The sequence below is a fragment of the Balaenoptera acutorostrata genome, chromosome 17 (assembly GCF_949987535.1).
Source record: "Balaenoptera acutorostrata chromosome 17, mBalAcu1.1, whole genome shotgun sequence".
In the NCBI taxonomy this organism is placed as follows: domain Eukaryota; kingdom Metazoa; phylum Chordata; class Mammalia; order Artiodactyla; family Balaenopteridae; genus Balaenoptera; species Balaenoptera acutorostrata.
The window spans coordinates 65008406-65035836 of record NC_080080.1 but is presented as its reverse complement, the minus strand read 5'-3'; the positions used below and the strand labels follow the sequence as shown (position 1 = coordinate 65035836).

General features: G+C 42.6%; 1 protein-coding gene across 1 annotated transcript; it reads left to right on the top strand.

Moving 5' to 3' along the window:
* Window positions 1–135: 135 nt before the first annotated feature.
* Window positions 136–27381, top strand: RDH10 (retinol dehydrogenase 10). Its single transcript, XM_007185047.3, has 6 exons — window positions 136–439; window positions 2105–2340; window positions 22714–22812; window positions 24023–24168; window positions 25738–25869; window positions 25975–27381. The coding sequence occupies exons 1-6, from the start codon at window positions 151–153 to the stop codon at window positions 26096–26098; spliced, it is 1026 nt and encodes a 341-aa protein (XP_007185109.1). The 5' UTR covers window positions 136–150; the 3' UTR covers window positions 26099–27381.
* The last annotated feature ends 50 nt before the right edge of the window (window positions 27382–27431 follow it).

Sequence of the window (27431 nt, the reverse complement as noted above, 5' to 3'; positions counted from 1 at the left end):
CAGCCCGGCGGGCACCTCGGGGGCGGGCGCGGGGCGCAGCCTTCTGGTCCCAGCAGCTCTGACAAGCGCCCCCGGGCATCTCGGGGGCTGCGGGGCGCGGGGTGGGCGCGGACGCGGGCGCTGGGCTCGTGCGGGGTCCCGGACGTCGCGATGAACATCGTGGTGGAGTTCTTCGTGGTCACTTTTAAAGTGCTCTGGGCGTTCGTGCTGGCCGCGGCGCGCTGGCTGGTGCGGCCCAAGGAAAAGAGCGTGGCCGGCCAGGTGTGCCTCATTACGGGCGCCGGCAGCGGCCTGGGCCGCCTCTTCGCGCTCGAGTTCGCCCGGCGCCGGGCCCTGCTGGTGCTCTGGGACATCAACACTCAGAGCAACGAGGAGACGGCGGGCATGGTGCGCCACATCTACCGCGACCTGGAGGCGGCGGACGCCGCCGCGCTGCAAGGTAACTGGGACCTGCACCCGAGCATTGTTGGGTCAAGCCTCTTCCCACCCCCGCGCCCTACCCCGGAGGGCCCCGAAACCCCACTGTCACGGTCAACCCTGCTCTCGAGGAAGAGAACCCTCCCCCCCCCAACCCCAGCCCGGTCTTCTGCGAGTGGAATTTGTCCCCTAATAAAGGAACACGATCACCTCTGTATTAGAAGGGAGAAAGTGCGCCAAAGCCTTGTCTTAACGGAGGTCCTGTCCCTTGGAGCACGACTGTGGGGTTTCCCAAGCCCTCGGAGGCTAAGGAAGGCGAGGGAACTTGTTACCACCGGTTTGAATCCTAAAGAAATGTCTCAGTCTCGTTTGCGAATGGGGAACTAGTGTCTTTGGGAAGTTGTTCGCAGACTCTACTGATGCATGTGTATATGTTACTGCGGTCTGAACCGCTGCGACTAGGGCAGTATTGATGATTTCACTATAACTTTAGCCACGGGAAAATAATTAACATTGTTTTACCAGAGATAAGTCAGTACTTTAGTTACATACTCAGCCTGATTGAAAGGTAACCCCCTCTCTTAAGGGAAAACGCTTGAAGGATTCAAGCCCTATTGTAAAATTCATTCCATGTTTTTGATAACCTTAGGAAATCTGCATTTCTGGATATTTATTAACTAACCTGAATCTGAGATTTTTTTTTTTTTTTTTTAAAGCCGAAGTGGAGACCGTAACTGACCATAAGTTTGGGTCTGGGAGATTTGGTAATGGCTCTTGCTTTTTGACAATTTTTTCGTTTCCAGGGAAAACATTGAACTATATCGGGAAGATTAACTTGGGCACCACCCCTCCCCCATATTGATCATTTGTCACCAAAATTATTGGCACTTGCCTTTTAGGTCAGAAAATCAAAGATCAAAACTAGTACGTTTTCACCATTGGTAAGAGGGTAGCAAATACAGATTTTTGTGCTCCCTGCGCAAACCTAGAAGAGAGCAGTCGTTGTTTTCCAGGGAGGGTTTTTTTTGGTTTTTAAATTGAGTTCTTATATGGTAAAATTGCATATTTACCTGTAAACTTGGTTTCTGTAAGGGTGCTTCTTTGGGGAGTTTAGCTACTCCAGTTAGACCAAACCAGTGTGAGTCCCACTTTTTTATGAGAAACTTGGTTGACTTCTTGGCTTTGGATGAATTCAGATCATTAATTACAATTTTGATTTGTGAACCTTGAGGTGAGTTCCCGTTTTGAGGGTGCACATACTAAAGAGTAAGAGCCGTTTCTGGCCACTGTTCCCCCCACAAGAGGAGTGTGCAGTGCCTGTGTTTGGGGGGAGGGGGTGTTACTCTCTGCGCTGAGATCAGTTCGTTCCAGGTGTCTTTAGCTCCGGGAAGCCCATCCCATGAGGTCTGACTTGTATTGGGCTTGTCACAATTACATGATTTTCCCCTAAGCAGAGTTATCCAGTAAATTGCTGTAATTCCCAAAGACTTTTGGGGGAGGAAGGCAGCTGTAAGTTCAGTCATTGGCAAGGCTTACGGTGTTAGAAATTTGAAGCTCACTGTAGTGATTTTTGTTTTGTGTGATCTTTGTCCTGCCGATGGCCACGTGACTCATGTTTTGCACCACCCCCACCCCCGTCCCTTCTCTGTTCCATTTTTTTTTTCTTCATCTGGACTTCTGAGGACAGCTGGGAATGGTGAGGAAGAAATTCTGCCCCACTGTAACCTGCAGGTTTTTACCTACACCTGTGATGTGGGAAAGAGGGAGAATGTCTACCTGACAGCGGAGAGGGTCCGCAAGGAGGTTGGCGAGGTCTCAGTCCTGGTCAATAATGCTGGCGTGGTCTCTGGGCATCACCTTCTGGAATGTCCTGATGAGCTCATTGAGAGAACCATGATGGTCAATTGCCACGCACACTTCTGGGTAAATATAAACATCCTTGTTTTTATTACTGGGCCCTACTCAGCAAGAAGGTTGGGAAGGAGCGAGACTTCAGGACCAGCCTGAAAGCCACCTGCACTCTTTCACCACAAAGCTTACTTCCAATTCACTCTTCCCCCCGGGTGAATTACAACATATGCCGGTTACTATTAAATCGTTGTTTTCTTTTTTTTTCCCCTCCAATTCAGTATTTCTGGAGAGAGTAGAGGACTGAACATTTTGAACTAGTTTGGAAGATTGCCATAAAAATAACAAGAGGGAGCATAAAACCCTGGGTTTGTTTATTTTACTTTCTGTTGAGTTTGTAAAACTTCGGTTGTTCTTATGAATTCCTAAAGTCAGAGTTTAGGCTTCCAAATTACTGCTCAGCCACATTTTAGAAAGTGCCAGAGATTCTGAGATCAGCATTTGTGGTCCCGTGGGAGTGGTCAGGCCACCCTGGCAGTTGCTTACCATCCATTGACTGTCCCCAGGGTCTGTGACATTGTCCTGTTGGGGTATATCTCAGAAGTTTCTCAGCTTAGAGGATGTGTCTCTTCGGAGAACAGAAGTCACCCTCATAGGACCACAGAGTCCCTATGTAGAGGGCAGGGGTGTTGTGAGACCTGGCAAACCAGGGACTTGCACCGTATCCGCTTCTAATCATCAGGGCTATTACATCATCTAAATAGATGAGAGGGGAGGATCTTCTGCTCTGGGGGCAAAACTAACCCCAGTTTTGCAACTGAATTTATCTTCAGTAATGGTAGGTGTGAAGTTCTCCCCTATAACTGTACACTCTTGACCCACTTTTTGCTTTTCTTCCCCCATAGTATTTCCCCTTTTCTTTTGTAGGCAGGTAGGATCCAATAAAGAAAGGGTGAGGAAATAGGTTTGTTGTTTTTCTTTTTTTTTCTCTCCCATAGGCGGCTTAGCCTTCTAACAGAACACAACAAAGAACTGTTTCTCCTAAATAGGTCACATTAAACCTCATTAATTTTTTAGCAACTGTTTTAAAAACTTAATCTAGCTATAGAAGTACTTATTCAAATGTTGCTCCTTGAACATTAAACCATTTTTCTGCCCCTGGAAGAAGCTTATTTTAATGTTGTATTTTTAAACGTGAGCTTTATTTAATTCATTTCCAAAGCTCTAGAAATGAACATTTAAATGACATGAGCTAACTCATATCTGTGTTTTAAACGCATAAGGAGATTACCAAATACAGTTTGGAGGGCTTTGAGTGTGCGTGTGTGTGTGTGTGCACCGGGGGTGGGGAACTGAATTTAAGTCCTTGCTGCCATGGGGTCCATAGGAACAGGCGGCAAGTGACAAAGGGGTGGATCAGGTGAGTAAAAAGCCAGCACAACAGAATAAACTTGGCAATACAGTGTATCAAGAATCTTGTGTGTTTATAATTCTGAGTAAAACAAACAGCCACCACTTGAAATAAAAGATACACATAAATTGCAAGTAGACTGTGGTTTTCATATTTAAAGCCTGGTAAGGATGAGGCTACCAGAGAAACTGCAGCTGATTTCAGTCAGGTTGTCATCCTTAAACAGACATCCAGCCATCAGCTAGTTATGAACCACAGACACCAGTTGTTTTTTTCCAATAGCCTTTGACTGAGATGATGTATGGTTTCCAAAATATGAACTTTTACCTACACAAAATACTCTGAAGTTTAACCATCTTGCCTACCTTCTCTGCATGAACATTTTGCTGAATTGTACAATTTCAAGCATAACAAGATTTTTTTTTTTAAATTTATTTTTGGCTGTGTTAGGTCTTCGTTGCTGCGAGTGGGCTTTCTCTAGTTGCGGCGAGCGGGGGGGCTACTCTCTTTGTTGCAGTGCGTGGGCTTCTTACTGTGGTTGCTTCTCTTGTTGTGGAGTGCAGGCTCTAGGTGTGTGGGCTTCAGTAGTTGTGGCATGTGGGCTCAGTAGTTGTGGCTCGCGGGCTCTAGAGCGCAGGCTCAGTAGTTGTGGCGCATGGGCTTAGTTGCTCCTCGGCATGTGGGATCTTCCCGGACCAGGGATCAAACCTGTGTCCCCTGCATTGGCAGGTGGATTCTTAACCACTGTGCTACCAGGGAAGTCCCAAACATAACGAAATTTTTAAAGAAACTCCATACAATCTGCAATTAGGTACTTGTAAGAGAAAAGAACCTTCATTTTGCTAGACATCCTATAAAAAGAGAGCTAATTAGAGTGTATTAAGCATAGAAAATCCATTGCTTTAGCTTTGAAAATGCACATCAGTTGATATACTTCTAAGTAGAAAATTAAATCAAATTTCCAACGAAAAAATTACTGTGGAACTGAATCTCTATACCAAGGAGGAACATACCACCTTCTCAGAGTCCTTACTTTGCTTAGAGATGTTGCTTAACATCTCTTAACATCAATTTAGGGAGTTCTTGGAAGCTTTGACAGTAATGACGTCACTTCATATTAAAATATGGGAGGCTCCTGAATTCTCCAGCTGTTTTTCCCCTAAGCATCTAAACTTAAGAATTTATTTTCTAAATTGAGTCAAAAAATTCATTTTATAATTGGAATTTCTGGCTTCTTGCCAAGACTTACAGACCTTTTAAGAAGAGCTCTAGCAACCAAAATTTAAAAGAAGACTTACTATAATTTTATAGTGATTTATTTTGTGTGTTTTGAGGGGCGAGGTTTAAGTGGTACAAGTTACCACCTGAATTCAACTTCCCTTCCAGTAGTCCGCTTAGGTGAAAATGTTCATGGTAACTGTTCCAAGATGTATTGGCATGTGCTCTTTTCCTTCCAGAAAAAATAACCAGCACGTCTTTTTACTGCATCTGGGTGGGGAAAAGAAGTTGCCCCATACATTTTAAAGAGTGGATCAGCTGAGCAAAGACTTGTTCATCATTTGAACAGATCATCTTTAACCAGCCTTTTAAGTAGCAGTTGGTGTCTGTTTTCATAACAGAATAAACAGCGTGTTGATCCTGACCCAGAGTTAAAGTCATAGGCAGTGAACTAGAAACCATGCGGACATCCACTGAAGAGCTATGCGGGCTCCTACTTCGAACCATCCCTCGTACCACTCCCCCGGCCTGGAGGGCCCTCTTCTCCGCTCCACATATCTTTTGAGGCCTGGCTCAAGTTCTTCATATAACCTCCATCCCCACTCCAGCCCTTTTCTGGCATTTTTGCATATCAGAGCCGTAGGGATCCTTAGAGACCGTCTTGTGCAGCCCCTTGTTTTCTGACGAAGCTGCAGTTAAATGACTTGCCTCTTCTTTCCCTTGATCTCTCGCAGTGTTTGTTGTCACCCCCATCCTTTGTGCATAGTATGTGCTCTTTGGTGTAACTTTTGATTCGTTGTGCCCTGAGATCCCCAAGTAGATGGCAAGCTGTCTGTAGGCAGTTTGTTATGGACGTCTGTTTGTTTTCCCCTGCCAAGAACAGAACTCTTACTCCTAGTCGCTCAGTAAATGTTTGATAGTATAGGCTAAGCTTCTGCTTATATATTTAGAAGATAACCTATTCAGAGAATGCTCACATGGGTCTGGCTTCTGTAGTTTCAAAAGGTAAGCTGTATGTTGGACTAATTCAAGCTGCGTAAGATTGACGGGATCTCAAAGTGAGGCTGTCTCACGTTCGTTATTGTGTCTGTCTCCTTTTGTTTTCCTCCACAACTTTTCCATTCTCCCTGCCCTACCTGTAAGCTTGTTTTTTACTATAGTATATTGACTCTGCTCATTGGTGCGAGGCTAGCGACTTTGAGAAGGCTGGTGTTGATAGACCAGTTTGAATCAGCTCCATTTGAATATACGGCAGTCATTCATGTTTGCCAGTGGCCGAGCCTCAAGGAGAGGATTCCTGCTGCAGTTCCTTCCTTGCTTCTTAACCTCGAAACTATCTGCATACACGTTAGAAGCTTTTGCAGTACTTGGCGTTATTCTGCACGGCCCCCCAGTCTGCTGTGATACTTTATCATCCAGTGTTCTCCTATCACCAGCAGCTCTCCTAGGAACCTCCTCTTGGTCACCAGTCAAGAAGTGATAGATTTGAGGTAGGTTCTAATCAGCATAATCTGTTGTGCAACATTCACAGTTAGGACAGGAACGTGAGAATGTGTACAATACAGTGCACTTGAATTTTGGCATAAATCAGAGAAACAATCCACTCAGGTTCTCTCTGTATCTGGGTGAGATGCAGAAGCTTGAAAATACCTCTCTAGTATCCTTTGAAATATGGAGAGTTGGCCTCCGTATAGGAACTGCAAACCCATGTTTCCCCCAAAACATTAAATATTGCTTCATTTGTTATTTTTTAAGAGGAATCTTAAAAAAAAAAAAGAAAGAAAGAAATATGTGCTTGCCATTTCTAAAAGACAAAGTTTATCTGTAGATCCTTTTTGACCAAAGAGCTGCATTTGGCATTTATACGTGAGCAGCAAATTGATCCCCGATTAACCAAAAGGGGGAAGCAAAAGCATTTAACTACAGGCCTTTTATGTTCTGAAGAAGTTTTGCATGGTAAAGGACTAAATCTGTCAAATTGCTAGTCGGTAATTTACTTCTATTGATATGATAGTCAGACAAGATAATTGGTAGTTAATTAATAGACCACTTAACTTAAAAGGTTTCACAGTTTTAAAATAACTAATTACTGAATTAGGCATTTATCTATATCCAAGTGTCTAAAGTCTATTTAGTTAAAATCCATCCAGGAAAAGTAAAAGCCCACCAGCTAGATCTGAGTAATGTAGCACTTAAAGACATTAGTGCTATGGTTGTACCTAATATCTCATGAATGGTCCCTAATCATTAATGTTTAAGTTCTTATGTGATTTACTGGTTTTTAATCTCAAATACTATATTCCTCTGTTCTCTGGTTAGAGAAATCTAGTTGTGGTCAAGGCTTCTTAGATTTAGAATTAAAAAAAAAAAAATTCTATCCTTATAAAATTATTTGGCTGATACTTCCTCCTCCAAAGCATAATATTAAGAATTCTATAGAGTATTGTTTTCCCTACTAAAAACTTGAAATTCATGGTGTATTTTCAAGTCTGTACTAGAGCTGGCTTTTGTTATTAAATGAATTCGCATGCATAAAAATCAAATGTTTGAGCTTCAGAAATAAACTTTTTGTGTCTTGAACCAAACTGTAAATTGACATAGGGTCGGCATACTTTATCTTATTAATTCTCATGGTCACAGTTAAAAACCGGGTAAAACATCTCTTTAGATGTCAACTGCTTGGGTACTTGGAACTCTATACCTGTCAGGGTCATTTCACAGCCTTCTTTCCTAACGTAAAATAAGATCACATGCTCACTGAGCTTTAAGTTTCTATATTTGATATATTACATGCTGGACCCAAATCTAGTGCTACTAGAAATAAACATCTATGACATGATAAACCGTCACTTTACATAACTGGTGTGAGCAGGGAACCATCCTATAAAAATCTTCCCAACACCTTTGATATATGTTGTAATCTGTGTCTGGTTATCTGAGTTGTTTAGAAAATATTGCTAAGTAACCAATGTCATATGAAAAAATAGCAGGGGCTTGCTTAATGGCCAAATCCAATGTGTGACGTGACCTTTCTACAGAACGTGAGCCTGTTGACCATCTCTTTGAAACGCTGGTGCTCTAACTTCCATGATAAGCCCCCTTTCTCCTGCTTCTCTTCCTGTCTTCCCAATCCTCTGAGACTCCCTACATCCGAGATACGATGGCTGTTTAGTATGGCATGCGCAGACCTCTTCTCATTGCGCACCTCTAGTTCAGTAATCTGTTGACTTCGGTGGCTTCAACTGTGATTCCTAAGAGTTCCCAAGTTCATACAACTGTCTCGGCTCTTCCACGCATTCCCTGAAACCAGCGAACCTCAAAACTGAAAGAATTCCTCTTCGCCCCTTCTTGAACTCCCTGTTGTGGCCAGTACCAGGCTTGGAAACATCAGCAGTGTCTTTAATTCTCCATCCCACACGCATTCATGGGTCACCAAATCCTGACTGATCTGTTGCTATCATGTACTTTGATCCCTTCCTTTCCATTCCCGCATCCTCCTTCGTGCTTCTTTCACCCCTTGCCTGGTCTCTACAGAGAATCTCTGAACTTCTCTCCCATTTGCAGCCTTTGCTGTCCAACCCAGGGTTATCTAAGCAGACTTGAGTTTGTTATATGCCTGCTCTAAGATCATGCTGACTAGAACCTACCCCAAGCCCTGTGTGACCACATTGTTCACAGCGTGAAGTTCAGGCTTGTGCACATGGCAGCTTAGGCCTTCCAGCACTGCTTTCCACCTGCCTTCCAAGCTCATCACCTATTACACCCCTTGGTAGACTGTAAACACTAGACGGGCTGGACACCACGCTGGGCCTGAAGGGGCCCGGCACACTCAGCTCTTCTGCCATTTGGGTCCTGTCTTACTGGGAGACAAAAGTTGAATAGTTCAGACAAAATGTATCACTACTCCTGAGAAAGAAAAACGAATACATTCAAAATCTCTTCATGTTGACTTCATAGTGTCTTTATATATTAAGGGGGCAGTCCTTGTAGAATAGTGTCAAGTTCCTGGTTCAGGGAATGGCCCTCTCTTGTTTGATTATGTGCTGTTTATCTTGATTCCTGGAAGCAAACTTGGTATTTGTTCTTTTCTCCCTCATTATTTCTACATCCAGGGCTTTATCCAGTATCTGCCCAGGTAGAAATTAATCTATACGGCATGTCAAAGTGGAAGCATCCGTTAACCTGCGCTAAGGCTAACACTGCTGGAACAGCTTTTTCAGAAAGACTGAGTGGAAAATGCCTGGCAGAGCCCTCAGCCCCTGGATCCGATGCGTGATCGGGTCACTGCGGCCCAGAGGAGGGCTACAGACCCTATGGTTAAATGCTTAACTGCTCACATTCTCAACTTATTCTCTTTCTTTATGTTTGTTTTTACCCTAACCATTTTTCAGATGTTTCAAGATCTATGGCAAATTCTAGTGAATTGACTTGAGTAACTTGAACATACCTGAGATGTGACAATCAGAAAACACTTTCCAAGCAATTTAATAACCTCACTGGGGAGGTGGAATAATTTTTTTAAAGTAGGAAACCCCTTTTTATTTAAGTTTTTTTCTTGAGTTGAGGAATATTAATAGCAGATTCATCTAAAATTTCTGTTCTAGTTCTTTCAGAAACTAAAATTAAAGCCTATTTCAATTAAGGTAAGTAGGCAACTTGCCTCTGTCTAACCCCGCTGTCTGCCTGCGTGGCTGGATGCAGAGAGGACGTGAGCGGTTTGCTAGCTTGGGTTGGAGCGCTCGGGGAAGGAGGCTCCTGACCGCGGCGCAGCTACAGACACTGCACTTGGAAAAGTGCACTCGAGCCTGTGTTAAGTCCTAAATCCCCGGGATGGTTTTGGACCCCCAAGTTGTACTACGTTGAAATTCCACTAGGGGGTGTGCTGGCAGGGTGGATTTGTATCTTATTTCCTTCCGCACACAGCCAGTAATTGTCCCAAGATAAAGGGCCTTTTGTCGTTAATCTTTGGCGTATGACAAACTGATAGTCCTTAAGAAATAGGGACCTATTCCCTGCCTCAACTGAATGGGTTAAATCCAGTGTTTTGAGCCTGTAACTCTAGGAATCAGATTAAAACGTGTGAATCTCTCTTGGTTTAATTAGTTGATTTCTTATCTCAGAAGTTACTATATTCAAAGAACTAACCCCTTCTTATAGTTCTATTAACTGAGCTAAAAACTCCTTTTAGGCGGAGACCCCTTTGTAAGCATAACCAGAAAATAACTTGGAGGATGGAGTCTTTTAATTCATTCTTTGAAAATATATGGTAGGCAGGTAAAGCATACAGCTGGGCCCTGTAATAGGGCCACCTTAGAGAACCTCCCTGTATTGTGACCTAACCCTGTTCAGACACCATTGTTTAGAGTAAAGGTTGTCAGAGCACGGCCTTAGGACCTAATCTCGTTTACCCTGACACACTTGGCCAGGCGCTTCCCATCACCTGGACCTCTGGGTTTACGCAGGCTTATACCATCACAGTACTGACAGGCATGCCTTCCAACAGAAGGATGCCAACATCTCTTACTTGCTCTTACCCAGCATGGCCCGTTCTTGAGTTTCTTTTTCTTTTTTACTTTATTTGTCAATTCCCTCAAAACTCAAGTTCACACCTGTCAGGGACCATTTTCCTAAATGCTCTGAAGCTAAAATTAAGTGAACCACAGGGAAAAAAAAAAAGAATATCCTCTCATAATGATGATAAAACTTTCAACACCGCAGCAAGTGCTGCTAGAATATTTAACAAGGAAGGGCAATTACTGCTGCAACCTTGAGTGCTGTCAAATGAGCCCAACTGACAAGCCACTTACAGTGAATTCACATTCGGAAACACAACGTGACTTGGTCTGTGAAACTTTCAAAGATCGCGCAAAGATGTGTGAAAGGTGACAACGGTGTTAACATCGTGAACATTGGCGTTTTGGGGGTTTGGGGAAACCACAGTGTTTCTCTCTCATTTGCTGCTTGCATAAAAATGTGAATTTCTTGCCTTTCCTTCAAATGGCTTAGTACTGGAATTTCTGAGTATTAACACGGTTCAGCTTCTTAGTGTTATTCTAAACAATGGGGCTCAAAATAACACTTCCAAGTCAGTGTAACTGGGAAAATATTTGTGGTGTAACTTATGTAAGCACATGGGTATTTTGAGGACAAGTGCAACTTAAAATTCAAAGCCTGAATTTTTTTCCCACCTGCAAATTGTAATTAACATACTGCCCCCTACTGATTTCTCAAGGATTTTTTTAAATGGGGATAGTTCTACAGTCTCTTGGGAAAGAGAAACATCAGGTGTAATAAATTATTTTTAAATAGTTCTGTACTAACTTTTAGTATTTTTGCATTTGCTGGACTCTTCTCCGTCAAGCAGTGTAATTTGTATTTTTAAGCATTGATTTTCTGACCCCAGTAGAACAGAACTAAAGAAAAGGATTCGAGGAATGGTGTTACTGGAAAGTGTCGGTTGTTTCCCAGCATCTCCCAGGATTCCGGAGGAAGGGGGCAGGCAGCTGTTAGCCCTGTGTTTGTGAGGCTGCTTCTAGTGGTCAGGTCCTGGGTTTTTGCCGGAAGTGTGGTCTGACACTACGTGGAAGGCAGGGAGGCTTGCGGGCCCCACATAGTAAGAACCAGGAATTGCGGGAACTTGAAGAAACGACATAACCAAAAATAGATAGCACTTCTAACCCAAATAGCCTATAAATATATGCTTAATTAGCCTTGGATACATTTACTCTACTTTTACATAGCACTTAAATTTTACAAAGCCCTTTCATAAACACTCTTCTCTCATTTGCTCCTCATAGCAACTCTGAATTAAGTAGAGCCATATCCCCATTTTTATGGATGAGGAAACAAACCGAGAGAGGTTATGGGACTTGCCTAAGGTCACCACTGGGGAAGGAAGAAGCTAGGACCCAGACCCTCAGCCTAGGGCTTAGTTTAGAAGCTCTACATATACTTATCTGGGCTACATGTTCAAAGCTCCTGGTAGATTCTCCTAGGAGTCACTTATGCTTGTGCCCTGTGGTATAATGTAAGAATCCAGCTTCAACTGTTGATTTTTTTTTTTTATTAGCACGGTTAGTTTAGCAATGACTAATTAACCCTAGCTTAATATCCCCAGAAAGTTTGCTCCATAAATTAGACAAACATGTAAAATTCTAAAGACCCAATACCACACTAGAATTTTATTACCAAAGCCCAATTCATGTGTTTTTCTGTCCCTTTATTGTAATTTTCTATGGTCTGTGTCTGAGGTGGTTACTTCATTGACAAGAGTGTGGTGTATCCTTGGTCACTCAGCTTCCTTCTCTTCCTAGTTTGCATGTCAACATTGACAGGACAGACATAAAAAGTAATGAAAAAAAAGGGCTCTTCTACAAAGACTGCCTGAACAAAGTTCTATAAATACTTGGAACTGAAATGGCAATAACAGTGTGGTTTTAGTTTAGGCTTTTGTTTGTTTTAAGCTTATCTCCTGGAAAATATAAAACCTTTATTCTGTTACATAATATTCTTTTGAGAGCAGAATTCCAGGTAACTCCACGAGCTTTGCTTTGGAAATGCTAATCATGGATTCTCAAAATTGTGCAGTTTTGGCCAGCTGATGGTGTCCAAACTTGTGGCCCAAGTATCTGACTTTTAAAGGGGTAACTTTTTCCTAGGTAGGGTTTTCTCACAGGCTTACCAAAGCGTGAAAACTTCAGAAAGGTAAATGTGGAAAATTAAAAAGCTAAATGCTGAGGCTAAAAGGGTCTAAATTCCGTGTCTTGAAAGCTAAGCCCTCAAAGCCTCTGTGGGTAAGGGGGAAGGATTTTGAAATCTTCTAGGTCTCTTTTTGAGAGCTTGTTCTAATGGGGTCAGGGGTGTCTTAGTCCATTTGGGCAGCTCTAGCAGAATACCATGGACCGAGTGGCTTATAAACTACAGGCATTTATTGCTCACAATTCTGGAGGCTGAAAGTCGAAGGTCAAGTCTCCGGGAGATGTGGTGTCTGGTGAGGACCCACTCCCTGGTTCGTAGACAGCCGTCTTTGCTGTAACCTCACACGGTGGAAGGGGGTGAGGATCTCTCTTGGGTCTCTTTTATAAGGACACTTATCCCATTCATGAGGGCTCCACCCTCCTGACCTAACAGCATCACATTGGGCATTAGGTTTCAACATGAATTTTGGAGGGACACAAACATTCAAACCACAGCAGAGGGGCTTGCTAGTGCTAAAAATGGATCCAAGGCAAATATACATACAGTCAGTCTGTAAACTCCCATAGTTGTCCATACAAAGCTCCCAGGGATCTTGACATCACTTTGAACTGGCATTTGTCTGATAAACATTACTGGAGAAAGGATGTGGGGAGTGGAGAATGGGGCCTCTCAACCCCTAATAAATACTCTGGTTCAGAGAACACAGGTAGGATAGAGGGCAGAGAAATTAGTCTGCCTTTATTTGCTGAATTTCTAGGAGAAATTGATCTGAAGCCACTTGAGGTTTAGAGTAGACATTACCTGGCTCAGGCTACAACCTTATGCTCAGCCTGTGGCCCAGAACAGCAGCAATAGCATCACCCCATCAGGCTGCATGTTAGCAAAGCAAACTCTCAGGCCCTCTCCTCTCCCAGACCTACTGGATCAGAGTCTGCATGTGATTCAGATCCCAGGTAATTCTTGTGCACATCAAAGTTTGAGGAGGAATGGCTCTTGAGCACGTATTTCCCTTCCCACTTTCTCAATATTCTCTGCTTTTTTTTTTTTTTTCTAATTCCCTGAGCTAATTAGCCCTTTAGGAATTTTGTAGACTAGGAAAATACTAGACCATGCACTCTAGGGTCCGCCTTGTCTAGGTGTTGTTTTTGTTTTTTTATTTGGGCTCCAGGCCATTGTTAAAGGAGGAGCCCAGGTGCTCTCTTGCTCACTATTCCCCTTGGTTGCTGTGCCCAGGATGGAGTTTCCAAAGCCATAAACATCATGGTACAGAGTCAAGGCTGTGCATTGAAGGGATATGTTCTTCCTGCCCAGGACCAAACAGCTGTCTGGAAGTAAGTTGCAGGAGGGCAGAGACCTTGCCTCTTGTGCACCCTGCTTCTCTGCTCCTAGCCCCTGCAGATTGTCAGCATTATCTCCCTTCAGTGGTATATCTGAATTTAGTGGTAGAGTGGTGGTTTGAAGGTATTGGCATGTAAACTACAATGGGCTTTTGAGCCCATATTTAAGTTGTGAAATTTTTTTAAACCTAGAATGTCTTGCAAAGCTAGAAAATGTCATTACAATATGAGACTTAGAGCTTAGAAAAAATCATCACGGGACTATATGGAACTTGATTTGCTAATGTTCACGTTCCTTCTAAAGAGTGGTTCTCATGGGGCTCTTTTCCCCTCAGGGGCATCTGGCCACACCTGAAGACATTTCCCCTTGTCAGAACTGGTGGAGTTGTTACTGGCATCTAGTGGGTAGAGGCCGGGGACGCTGCTAAACACCGTACAACGCACAGGACAGTCCCCACAATGTGAAATTACCCAGCAGAAAATGTCCATGGGGCTGAGGCTGAGATGCTGTCTTCTAGAACACTGGCTCTCAATCGTGGCTGCATCGCCGAGTCACCTGGGGAGTGTTGCCTTCCGGGGCCAGATTCCCTCCCGGGTGTAACTGGGCCTCAGAGGGGGGTGTGCCTGGGCCTCAGAAGGAGCACCTCCCCCGGATAATTCCAACGTGTAGCATAGTTTGAGAACTGATTTCTAGAAAAGGTGGCTTTTTACAATCCTTAAGTGTCTTTAAGAGGTTTGTGAAGTTTTTGTTTGTTTTGTTTTTTTAACAGTGCCTAGCACAATACAGGTACCTCATAGACCCCCTTACACAGTGAGTAAGTTCTAAGTTGTTATGGTGCATGCCTAAGAATAAAGTGAGTTTTCGGGAGTAACCTCTTGATTTTATGTATCTGGAGTTTAGGTAAAGATTTAATTTTCTATAAAGCCTCCACAGTAAGCACACTGGAAAGCAGAGAAGAATTTGAACTCTTTGCACGTATGAAATACGAAGGGTGGCGGAAAGAGATCACGGGGGCCTTGCTGGGCTGTGGCATTTGGGTTGGGGCGGGCTGGGTCCTGCCGCTTCAGATGGCCTAAGCAGTGGCTGAGCTCACACGCATGTGGTTATGCCTCATGGAAGTAGTCGCCAGTCACCAGAGCAGAACCGAAGCCTCTGCCCTGTGGAAGGTCTGTTTTTATTACAGTTTCGGCGATGCGATTTGAGTTTGGGGCAAAGCAGAAGGATTAATGACAACCTGTTGTTTAGCAGACTATTTGGCTGCAATTTTGTGGGCTATTTTCACTATTCTGTAAAGAGTTACTAAATCGGGTCAGGGGCTTGGGGAACACTCCTTTGATCATCTAGGACTCAGCCAGGGGGAGGGTCAGGGAAAGCAGCCTTTCAGAACCAGTGTGCAGCATTCATCGTTCCTTTTAAAACATTGAGCTTCCATGGACTCAAGTAAAAGACAGAAAAACGATGATTGTAGTTTTTTTTAATATGTAAGAGGCATGGATTCGCATTACATTATTTTAAAAGGCACAGCCATGACGACATATAAATGTTTAATGAATAGATATTTTTACTGCTCACCAGATGCTGGCAACTGCACTAATGGAGTTGATACCTTATTGAGTCATTTACGAAAGTCTTAGGCAACTAATACCTCTGTGTTACGACTTGTGTATTGAACGTGTGGTAAGAATCAAAGAACGAATTATTGGATATAAGCCGTCGTAACATTTTTGAGCTAAGAAACCTTGGAGATCTCCTTTTTGTCTCACAAATGAGTTAAGCCAAGAGAGATCAAGTAACAAGGAAGGTTAAGTGATTGACAGTCAGGACCATGTGGTTTCTGGACTCTAAAGGCCAGTGTACTTTCCAGACAGATTGAGTTTTAAGTCCCCTCCTTTCTGGTATTTCTGCACAGGGAACTCCGAAGTGTCAGGGAACGTTGATATCTGAGTTGCTGCCTTGGGGTAGATTCATCCCATGTTTTAACAGTGGGAAGGCAAGTTAATGAAGCATTTATTTTTGCTAAATAACGACTGGTGTCATCATCTAGGCGTTCATTTGAAAAGCCTCGCTCTTTTATTAGCTTCTTGGTTGCAAGGCAACTGTATACTCGTGCATGTGTGTTAAGTATTAACTGCTGATGCCTCTAAATGTTAAACCAATCCCTGGGGCCTCAAAATAATAACAAAAAGGACAGTAGATGTAACATTGATATGAATTTGATGTTTATGACGTATTCTTCTCTGTAGCTAGAGAGAGAACATTTTGTGTCAAGCAGGTAGAGATTTTGATGAACATTTTGTTAAGTCTGAGAGTCGTTCCAGGTTTCAGTATCTTGGGGCTCTATTGCACAATTTGTCTGGAGACCTTTCTTGTCTCTACAAACACACCCAAATAGGAAACAAACAAACAAACAAAAAGCCATCATCGAATTACATAAATTTCAGAATTTGTGCTGTCAACTGCAACTAAAGTATTTAAAGTCAGTATATTGCTAGCAAATACAGATTTGGGTTTTACTTCCTAGTTGAAGACAGTTTTGTAATGAAAAATTTCAAGTTACACTTTCTGTGGTCAAAGTGAAGTTTCTAGAGTTTGGTGCTCAGTACGTTGATTAAGCAGATACCTGTAAATCTACTGGATTAAGAATACTTAGCCATGGGTTCCTTTCCCAGATTATCTTGGGAGTATGTCACCCTTTTTTTAATCTTTGAGCACACTAATGATTTACCCTATTAAATAGCCTTTTAAACCCAGTTCCCTGTATTTTCAGCACCTTCAATAGTTTGTACTCTTGAATCATCGTTTTCCAGGAGAAGTGACTGAATTTTCATAGAAGAGTGCCACCAGATGTCATTTTAGCCTTGTAAATAAGCAGTATGTTCCTCTGTGATTCCGATAAAGATAAGTTACTCTCACAGCGGCAGGCAGAAACAGCAAAAAACACCAAGGAGAGTCGCTGAACCATTTGGAGGTGTATCATAGGAATGTCTAGTTAAACGTTCTTTGTTCAATGGAGTCTTGATTGTATTTTTTCCAGATCATATATATTGCTGCTATTTGGAGATTCTGAAAATCCTTAAATACATCAGAAAACTGTACTGTATATGTGCTCATGGTGTTAAGCCTTTTCCCATTGTAATATGATTTTTGGTCCCCTTTAGAAATGAAAGTTTTCTGTTTCTTGGACATTCAAATGAGAGAAACACTTCAAAATGATTCTTTTAAAAAGATGCCTTTTCTTGAACTGACCACAGGACAGTCATGCAAATGCACAAAAATAGAGTTTGAGGCCTTTTCCTAACGGTGAGAAATTAGCTTTGCTTTTCCCTTAGTATCCATTAACCTTGAATAGCTTGCAAATATGGAAAACATTCTGAGTGTTTTACCTATACCTTTAAAATGTCATCAATCTTGAAATTTCAAAAGTCGGCCTTTGCCGGATACCACATTTCTTCACGTTCTCTTTTGTTTAACTTCAGGTTAATTTGTCCTGACGGTGCAGCTGCAGGCTCTGCGTTGCTGTCTGTCATTAAGAGCACCAGGAATGATCTGGAGGGTTGGAACTGTTGGGAGTTAATTTGGCGTAAACCTAACATGCAAAGATTCCTCAAGATACGGCATGTCATGTCTATGTCCAGTCACACTTCTGTTTAAGAAGTTCTTGTTTATATTATAAATATGACCTTTACAGTTATCTTTCAAAGTGCCCAGTGCTTTGAAGAGGGACCCCGAGGAGCTATGGAGATATTAAACTTGTGAAGCATGTTTCATAGGGATGTCAGTGTCTGTTTGAATATCCTCTTCCTTCTTCCCTTCCTTCCTTCCTTCCTTCCTTCCTTTTTCTTAATTTTTAGTCACTTAGCAATCCTGTCAGCTTGGCAGCTTATGGAATTGGAGTCTTGTGATAAAATTAATCACAGGTTATCAAAGGTCTATCATCACACTTTTTAGCCAGGATCCATTACTGAAGGAGTTTTCTCTTTTGCAGATAAAATAATCCCTGGGTCCCTTCCAGTTCTAAATTGTCTCACTGGACATACAAATCGGTTGCTGACTCTGAGACCCGCCCCCCGCCCCAGGTCAGGAGTCAACCACATTTTCCTGATGACGATCTAGATGTCCTCCCCTGTGTCTCAGACATTTGAATAAGAGGACAGCTCAGAGTGCGGGTCTCTTGACTTAAGACTAAACATCTAGCTAACCTTGCCACCCACTGTTGGGGCCAGCTAACTCTGGTGACTGATCAAATGTACTTCCTTTAGCAACCCCTTTACTAGCTGGTAACTCCCGATCTGGATAATTCGTCCTTACAGTAAGAGAACACAGTGGTCCCGGTGTTCGGCGGAGCTGCCCCTCTCAGATTCACTGCCGGCAGCACGTGCGTGAATTTACACTCAAGCCGTTTGGGCGTGTGCCGCAGATTTGCTCGTTATGTTCTTCTAACGAGTCTGAGACAAAGATCACGAACCTGAGCTTGAACTGACTGGTGTCATGGCAACTAGCACTTCACCTCTTGCTGGTCCCCATTTCATACGTGCTACAATATTTGTGCACATTAATAATTCATCACAAAGTGCCAGATTTCTTTGTGCTGTCAAACTGCGTCAAGGACAGATTGTGCTGTGCTATCTCAGATGTCACCCACCAGACTGTTGAGGGCAAGAGTAATTAGAAAAGAAAACTCGTCGGGTTACTCGGGAAAGTTCCCAAGAGCGTGATGCTTTCTCACCACCCATTTACAGCACTTTTTCTCACAACGTAAGGACTAGACTTCGTGTTGATCAAAGTTTATTTGGTAATGTGCCCCAGACACAAGGCAGGGGTTTGGTTGTGGAAAGAAGGCCCGGGCGGTAATTGCTCGCCTCCATTCAGGCAGCAAAGGAAATGATTAACAGCCTCAGTGCTCAGTCACGTGGATCAGCCTCCAGCCTGAGCCCTGCAAACTCGGGTTTAAAAGGAAACCTGAGCGTCCCTGGTATGAACGCTCTTCCCCCAGGCTTGCCTTCCGCCCGGCATCCAGTAGGAGCTGAGCGGTGGCCACCAGCTTTGGAAGACAACCAGTCTGGGTCCCAAGGCCGCCCGGCCCTTGGATGGCTTACCTCCCCTCCCAGTTTCCTCAGCACCTTGTTTGGTGTTTCCGACATTGCTAGTAGTTGTAATAACTGTAGTATTAGACGTATTAAGTGGTGAGCCTTTCTAAATAAAGAGCATAGACCTTTGTCTTGGAATGTAGAAAGTACAGTGGCACGCTGGATTTTGTTTCTACAGAAGGCCAAATTTGTCCCGGATGAGGCAGGGCAGGCACAGATTTTATTAAAAAGGTTGACCTGCCACAGCCCTTTTTTAAAAAAATCAACCCCTTCCTCTTAAAAGAAAGCTTCATACTAAAAGAGACAAACCTGTGCCACACTTTACTAGCAGCTTAAAGTGAAGCCTATTTCCCTAAAAAATATGTTTACAACCCACAGTTGGAAAAGACTTTAGCCACATAGCTATATTTGGATTCTTTTGTTTCTCTCTTTCTTTTTTCTTATTTCCTTTAAGTGCAAAACCAGTAGCTTAAATGTCCCTCCAGACTACTTTGGTGGGGGGGTGAGGGGAAGGAAGCGGGCCCAAATCACAGTTTTTAGAATATGTAGCTATAGTACCCTGCTTTTGTAAAGGATAAACTAAAACTGTTGTATGTTTCATGTACTGATGTAACACAGTTAGATGCTGGTGAGGATAACTTCTGCTTAGAGACGGGAATGAGACCTGCTCCCATGTTACCTGTCATCGCTTGGCCAGATCATAATACAAGACCTGCATATAGTAGGTGTTCAGGAAATACTTGTTGAATGAATAAGCTAATTCTGCCAGGTCAGGAGGGGACATGAATCCGTTTCAGAACTTTGCAAGAAATTAAACTTAAAAACAGTGAGGAGGGGCTTCCCTGGTGGCGCAGTGGTTGAGAATCTGCCTGCTAATGCAGGGGACACGGGTTCGAGCCCTGGTCTGGGAAGATCCCACATGCCACGGAGCAACTGGGCCCGTGAGCCACAATTGCTGAGCCTGCGCGTCTGGAGCCTGTGCCCCGCAACGGGAGGGGCCGCGATAGAGAAAGGCCCGCGCACCGCGATGAAGAGCGGTCCCCGCACCGCGATGAAGAGTGGCCCCCGCTTGCCGCAACTGGAGAAAGCCCTCGCACGAACCGAAGACCCAATACAGACAAAAATAATAAACAAATAAATAAATAAATAAATAAAAAGAAAATCCTTTAAAAAAAAAAAAAAAAAAGCAAAAGATGACTTCAAGAGCAGTCACACAGTTTTAAAAAAAAAAAAAAAAAAAACAGTGAGGAGGGACTTCGCTGGCGGTCCTGTGGTTGAGACTTTGCCTTCCAATGCAGGGGGTGCGGGTTCGATCCATGGTCCGGGAGCTAAGATCCCACGTGCCTTGCAGCCAAAAGACCAAAACATAAAACAGAAGCAATATTGTAACAAATTCAATAAAGGCTTAAAAAAATAAAATCAAAACAGTGAGGAATTTGGTAATCTCCTATCACCTACCTTCATATGTGCTGGGGATCTGGATTAGTCATTTAACACCTGCAGGCACCAACATGGAACACGAACATGGAGAAGTCATTAGAGCCAGCCCACTGGGTGTCTGGGTTTCTAGTCAGGGCTGGCCACCGGGTAGAGTTAGTGTGGAAACAGGCTGGGAACGAGCACGGCCAGCGATTTGGATTTGTCAGGTAACCAAGTAGAAAATTCCTTTTGGTATTCTGTACTGTGTGTAATTTCTTAGGATGTACTCTTGAGTCCTTCTACTTACTTAACTTAAAAATAAGACCTTCATACTAAATCTATCCCTCTCTTTCAAGACTAGGCAAACTTTTAAAACTTAGAAGTGGTCTCGATAATGTCAAGACTAAATTTTATACTTTTTAGCTAATTGAGGAACAATTAATTATAATCAGATATGTAAAAGAAGACTTACAGGCATGATTACTTAAGGATGTGTTTTGTAGTTTAGATTGGAATAGATAAGCTTCCTTGTGATGTTACTTTCTTGTAATTCTGTCCCTATATATAAGCTATACAGCCTGAAGTTTCCAGGTGCTGTAGACTGAAAGGACAAAACAAAACAAAGCACCACAGAACATAATTATATGTTACAGTGAATGATACTGATTATATGTCTTAAAGAAATATGGACAAAGTCAAGGTGAATAGAATAATATTAGATAAAGGCTTAATACGGTAACTACCTGTGATAGAGAATTATTGAGAGACTCTGGTGCCGTAATTAACTTAAAGCACTTTGAAAAGCATGAGAGGCTATGTAAATATGTGATGAATATTGCACTTTGAATTATATAGGAGGGCGTCGGGGTAGATTGTCAGAGAAGAGTTGAGCTCATGGGTAAAACCTTACAGGTGAGAATAAGCGTGACACAGGTAACAGCAGTGAGGAGGCCCAGACACATGGATATAAGTGGGGACCAGGGGGTTATGTGATGATCAGCAGTCAGACTGGGGAAGACCTTGGGGTATTTCACAAAGATTCATCTGGCAACCGAATGCATCATGGATTGGGAGATGGAAAAATTTCAAAATTAATGGAATGACTGTTTGATCTTGAATGTGCAGAAGCTATCAAAACAAATAAGATCTGTATGCAAAAATTCAGTGATCTCTTAGCTGGGAAATACTCTGAGAAGGGAATGCAACTCTCCTTTAAGTCCACTGGTTAGTGTTTGGGTTTTTTTAACTTCATAAATCACGGGAAGCTGTGTTGGCAGTGGGATATAACTCAGCAGTGGACAGATTGCTCTTTGCTGCTTTCTTTTAAGAAGCAGGTTATAAAACTGTTGGGAGCCTGGTGGAGTAGTTAATAGATCATCTTAAGCAATTTGAAGTAATTAAAAAAAAAAAAAATAACAGCCTTGCGTCTGGAAGGCAAGAAAGCTAGAGAGAAAAGAGAAGTTCAGTGAATGAGAAATCGATGCCGCCTTTTGGGTCCACTGCCCTGGAGCTTCTGCCACGTGCTCTGCCCCCTGAGTGGCCAGTCACCTGCCTCCGTGGGGCAGTCACCCCCCCAGTAAACCCCACAGTGGAGTGTGGTCATTCAAATGCTATAAATTGTCACAGCAGAGTTAGTGTTAGGACACATTTTTCATGAAAATAATTCTGTACTTTACCCTCCTTTTTTACACCTAAAATACTCTACCTCCTGTGAGCATACTTTGATAATACAGCTTGGATGCTGGAAGATGCTGCTGGAATATCTCTTCATTCACGGGTCTGTTGCTGTGTAGACACAGCCATGAGGTACACGTTACACGAGGCTTCTATTCGTGGTTAAGCGGGAGGTCCCTCACAGACCATGAGATGTTGCACTGAAGTGTCAGGAGCATGAAGAGATCTCTGACCTGGGAGTAGTTTAGATTAGCAGATAACTAGCACTTGAAAGGTGATAAAGAGCCTTCTCCTAATGGCTTTCTTTTCATCTCTGGACATTGTCCCCGAAAGCTCTTGTGTTACAGTCTTGTTGGTCACGGCTTATAACAGGCCTGCCATGCCAATGATACGGTGCTAAGTGAACCAGACGCCTAAAGGATCTTCTCTTTTTGATAAATGTAAAATATTTTCAAACAGATTGGGGAAATGTAACATTATGTGGGTAAAACTTTGTTTCGTGATCTTGGGTTTGTGGGGTTTTTGTTTGTTTTTTGTTGTTGTTGTTTTTTAGATGAAACCCATAATGTCAGTTCTAAAGCTTGAATCTTCCTTTTCTTTCAGACCACTAAGGCTTTTCTTCCTACCATGCTGGAGATTAATCATGGTCATATTGTGACAGTTGCAAGTTCCTTGGGATTGTTCAGTACTGCTGGAGTTGAGGTTTGTCATTATAAAGCATTTCCTTCTTTCAGTCGGTTTATCTCGTGAGGAATACACCAAAGTCCTAGGAAGGGTACCTGCTGCCCACATATTCCTGAAAGGCCATGAAAGCACGCTACCTGTGTGCTGCTTGTGGAATGCTCCCCAGCAACCCACGTGGCTCTACATCTTCTGCCATAAAGTCACTTATACTAGTTTGACAAAGCAGCAGCAGTAGAAGAAGTAGGTGGGCCCGTCCTCAGTATGGCCCCATTTTCATTAGCAGTTTTGCTTGACAATAGTGGGAAGGCACAGGGTCAGGATGAAACTGGAGGGCAGTGGCAGTGCCACAGGGAACAGATAAATGAGGCCAAAGGTTGACATTCTGTTTTGGTCAACTTGCCAAAAGCAAGCTATCTTGTGTTAGCTCATCAGATGAGAGGGTTAGGGCTGATGTGAGGTGTCTGCATTGTAAGTCTGTAGAACTGGGCTTAATCAGACCCTGTCCTTCACCAAATTCCAGTTACAAAGCGTGTATATGTATGTTGCTCTGTGCTGTTTGTCCCATGGGTGCCTGTAGCGGAAAATTGAAAACATCATCCCATGCAAATATGCAAAAGGATGCAGAAGAGACGGCTTCTACATTCTACATTTCAACTCCTAATTTTAAAGTTGGGTAATGGAGAAGAACTTTCTTTCTCTACCGTGAGTCCTTAGGTTAAGTTCTAGTTTAACTTTACGAGGTAGAGTTATCATTTCCATTTTCACTTGGCCCTAAAAAGAAAATTGGATCATAACAGCTTATAACCCCAGCTAAACTTGCCTTTGTTCTCCTAGCATTAATTTAAACAAACTGGTTTTTCAGTCTCCTTTACTGAACAAGAGACCATTTGTAAATTTTCCAGACACTTCAAAGTGAGCCTCTTTCCATTTTTAACTCCAGCTTGTTAGCTTTCATAGAGTCCTTTGTGGTAACTTCCCCAAAGTAATCTGATACTTCGTTGATGTGGCAAAAAGTGTTCATCTGTTTCTGCTGTTACTTTGAAAATATTATTTCTGCACCAAACCACATCAGATATCTGTCTTTTAAAATGCTCTCCTTTTCTTTGCTTAGTCACCTGTAACCTTTTATATCAAACATGTAACCGGAGTAACGGGACCAGGGCAGCTTGGGATTGGTCAGGGATGTGAACATGTACTGAGTATTTCTCCTCTTTCCCCTCTGCCTCAGGATTACTGCGCCAGTAAATTTGGAGTCGTGGGTTTTCATGAATCCCTGAGCCATGAGTTAAAGGCTGCGGAGAAGGATGGAATTAAAACCACGCTGGTTTGCCCTTACCTTGTAGACACTGGCATGTTCAGGGGCTGCCGAATCAGGTCAGTAAGGACCCGCCTTCATACTGACAAGAAGCGGTTCTAACAAATCATCTTTCCATCTTGGGAGAATATGTGGACTCAATCAGATCTCCAGCCATAATCCACCTTGCACTTCACTATCTGTCATTTGGCAGTTCACTTGTAGCTTTCGTTGGTCAAGGTCTGTAAAGTTGAGGCACGTACGATTGGCGAGCAAGGACTGGTATTAGCTCGCGGAAAGTGGCCTGTGTGCATCAGTAGGAAACGGCTTCTCTGCGCCTTCAAGGAGCAAATACTCAGGATTTTCCTTAGAAGCTACTTCTTTAGGAGTGATTTCCTTTCTTTAATATTAATGTTAGTACATAAATGCGACTTTGGTTTGGATACGAAACAATGTCACTGCCATAGAAGAGGGTGGTCTTTCTTCCAAAAAGACCCTTGAATGAGACACCCCAGGTTTGGGAACTTCCTTTTCGCAGAGAGTGTATGTAGCTAGATTCACTCTGACAGAACGAGAAGAAACGTTGAGATTTTCTAAAAATGAAATGAAATACCACCACACTTTGGAAGGAGGAGGCACGTGGGAATAGCCATGTCAAGTCACATCTGACTTGAGCTAAGCGGAGTAAACAAAGCCGTGACTCATCAAGAGGACACTTGTTAAGACATGCTGACTGTGAGATCTTTGCCTGGACGAATTTGACAGGCAAAGCAAGAGAACCAAACGAGTTCCCCATGGGTCAGGGCCGATCTTGACACATCCTGAACCTGGCTGGAGGTGAATAGGTGGAGGTGACTTGAGTCATTTCCATCTCAGGCTGACTCCAAGTCTGGACCAGGAGCGGACTCAGCCCTGCCTCTTTTCCTGTGTGTGGGCGGGGTGTGTGTTGGTTTGCTTTTTGCCTCTTACGAACTTAGGAACGGGTTGCTGCCGGTCTGAGGAGCGCTGTTTCCTGTTTAGCATCACAGCAGGTGTCCAGAGCTGTGGGGGGAATGATGAAAAGTAAAAAGAATAAATTATATTAAGTTATTTCAGTGGGTGCCTGGATGAATTCAGCTGAAGGTAGGATGTCTCTGTGCACTTCACTTCAGAGACCCCCGGAGAAAATGCCACGGCTTTCCCTCTCCAGGCACCCGGGAAAGCACACAGCTGACTTACATTTCACTCAGAAAGGTTATGTTGGTGTTTACACACCATCATTTGAACTACACTTAATACTTAAAAGTTTGGCATCTTGTTTGGGTTTAGTGTCTGTTATGCCAGACACCCTCTCCTTTTTCAATTGAAAGAAAAAAAAAAAGTAATTTGAAATACATTTCAAGGCATTTTGAAAACACGACTTTCTCACTTTACAGAAAAGCAGACCAATTCTGCTTTTTTTTTTGTAACTTGTTTTCCAGACTGTGCAAATAAAATGTGTTCATAGTAGGAAAATTTAGAAAATACAGAAAAAGCACAACGAAGTAAACAAAACGAATTCCGAATCCCGTTGCTCAGATAACGTCATCCTTCATGTTTTGATGTGTATTTCCAGTCTTCCCTATTTTGTGTTAATTCTTCATTTCGTCTTTTGAATGTGTAACCCTCAGGAAAGAAATTGAGCCTTTCCTGCCCCCTCTGAAGCCCGATTACTGCGTGAAGCAGGCTATGAAGGCCATCCTCACCGACCAGCCCATGATCTGCACCCCCCGCCTCATGTACATCGTGACTTTCATGAAGAGGTAAGTGTGAGGGGGCTCCCTCCTCGGCAGGTCTTCCCTGTCCGCCCCGTAACGTCAGGAACACGCCACGCCTCACGGTGGCTAACTGTGACGTTTCCTTTTCAGCATCCTCCCTTTCGAAGCAGTTGTGTGTATGTATCGGTTCCTAGGAGCGGACAAGTGTATGTACCCCTTTATCGCTCAGAGAAAACAAGCCACAAACAATAACGAAGCAAAAAACGGAATCTAAGGATCTTTTTTGTATGGAATATCATTTCTACCAGAAGACGATCAAGATATCTCACTCCGACCCACATCAGCATGACTGATACTCTCTGGATTCTAAATCCGCATTGACTTTTTTTTTTTTTTTTCAAATCAACTTTTTAAAAAAATAAAGTGTAAATTAACCGAATAGAGTGCTCAGAAAATGTGATCAGCGTAAGTGAGCTTAAGTTGTTGCCGATGGGGTCCTTTTCAGGCAGAACCCTAAAACCAGTCTTATCTTTTAGACAAGCGCTGTGTGATGTCTCCAGGCTACCATTATTTTTTCTGAATGAGCAGGAAGTCTCGAGATGATAGCGACAGTGTGTTTCATGTGTGTGGTTTTTCTTAATTCCCATAGAGTTTATTAATTCTTGTAATTAATCTCTAGCCAATTGACACCCTTGCAACTTCAAGGACTGATAGTGCTATATTTTCTCATGTTTTCGAAGTTTCAGTTTTGCAAAGCCTGTGTGGCTCTTTAATTGTGTTTGTATGTACAGCTCTTTTAAAATGGCATTTTGAAATCTCTATCAATTGGAAGTAGATGATGATGTCTGATTGTTACAGTAAAGGTGATCAGGTCTCTTTGTTAAAGTCATAACGACTACAGTGTTGGCCGAATTTTAAAATGAGTCTCTGAGATCTTTCCTTGAGTATCTCTTCCCCTGGAGACCTATTTATCCAAAAAAAGATCATACATTTTCTACCTATGAATTTTGCTGCATACAGAAAGTGCCCTTTCCTCAGGAAGTTGCTGTGTTTCATTTCTTTGGATGGACTTTGATCTAGAATACATAGCAGCTCTGCAAAGAAACAGTTTCTAAAAATGGGAACTTCTGCATTTAAAAACGTCCCCATTTTTGTGCCAACTATGATTAGCAAGGGGGAAAAAAATCTTATACTATGGAGTACATATGGAAGGGTGTAAAGATTCTTTTGAAAGTTTTATTCACATTGTAGAACAGCAAATGACATTTTTACAGTATTTTTTTGTAAAGCAAACTATTTTGTGCCTTGAATTTGGTAAATGTGTATTAGTGAAACGTTGTAAAAGTGAACTTCTACCTCTGTATCTAAATGTATACCATCCACTTGTAAATTACTATAAACTATTATGTGATTGCTTTTTTTTTTTTAGAATGTCCTGTTTAAATAGTGACCAATGTTTTAGGCTATTAAAATAAGCCATCTTTTACTAATTAATTGGGAAATTTTATAAAGGACTGATTAAATTTAAAGAAAACTTACATACAAATGACTGTGTGATTATTAGTTATCAGCAGTGTTGCAGGGACATTGTGTTCTTTTTTCTCTCC

What these genes read in the sequence shown, in the direction of transcription:
- RDH10 (XM_007185047.3), top strand. Translation starts at nt 151, where the DNA reads ATGAACATCGTGGTGGAGTTCTTCGTGGTCACTTTTAAAGTGCTCTGG. An exon ending in GGACGCCGCCGCGCTGCAAG is followed by an intron (nt 440 to 2,104) that starts GTAACTGGGACC and finishes TTCTGAGGACAG; the next exon opens with CTGGGAATGGTGAGGAAGAA. An exon ending in TTCAGGGGCTGCCGAATCAG is followed by an intron (nt 24,169 to 25,737) that starts GTCAGTAAGGAC and finishes TGTAACCCTCAG; the next exon opens with GAAAGAAATTGAGCCTTTCC.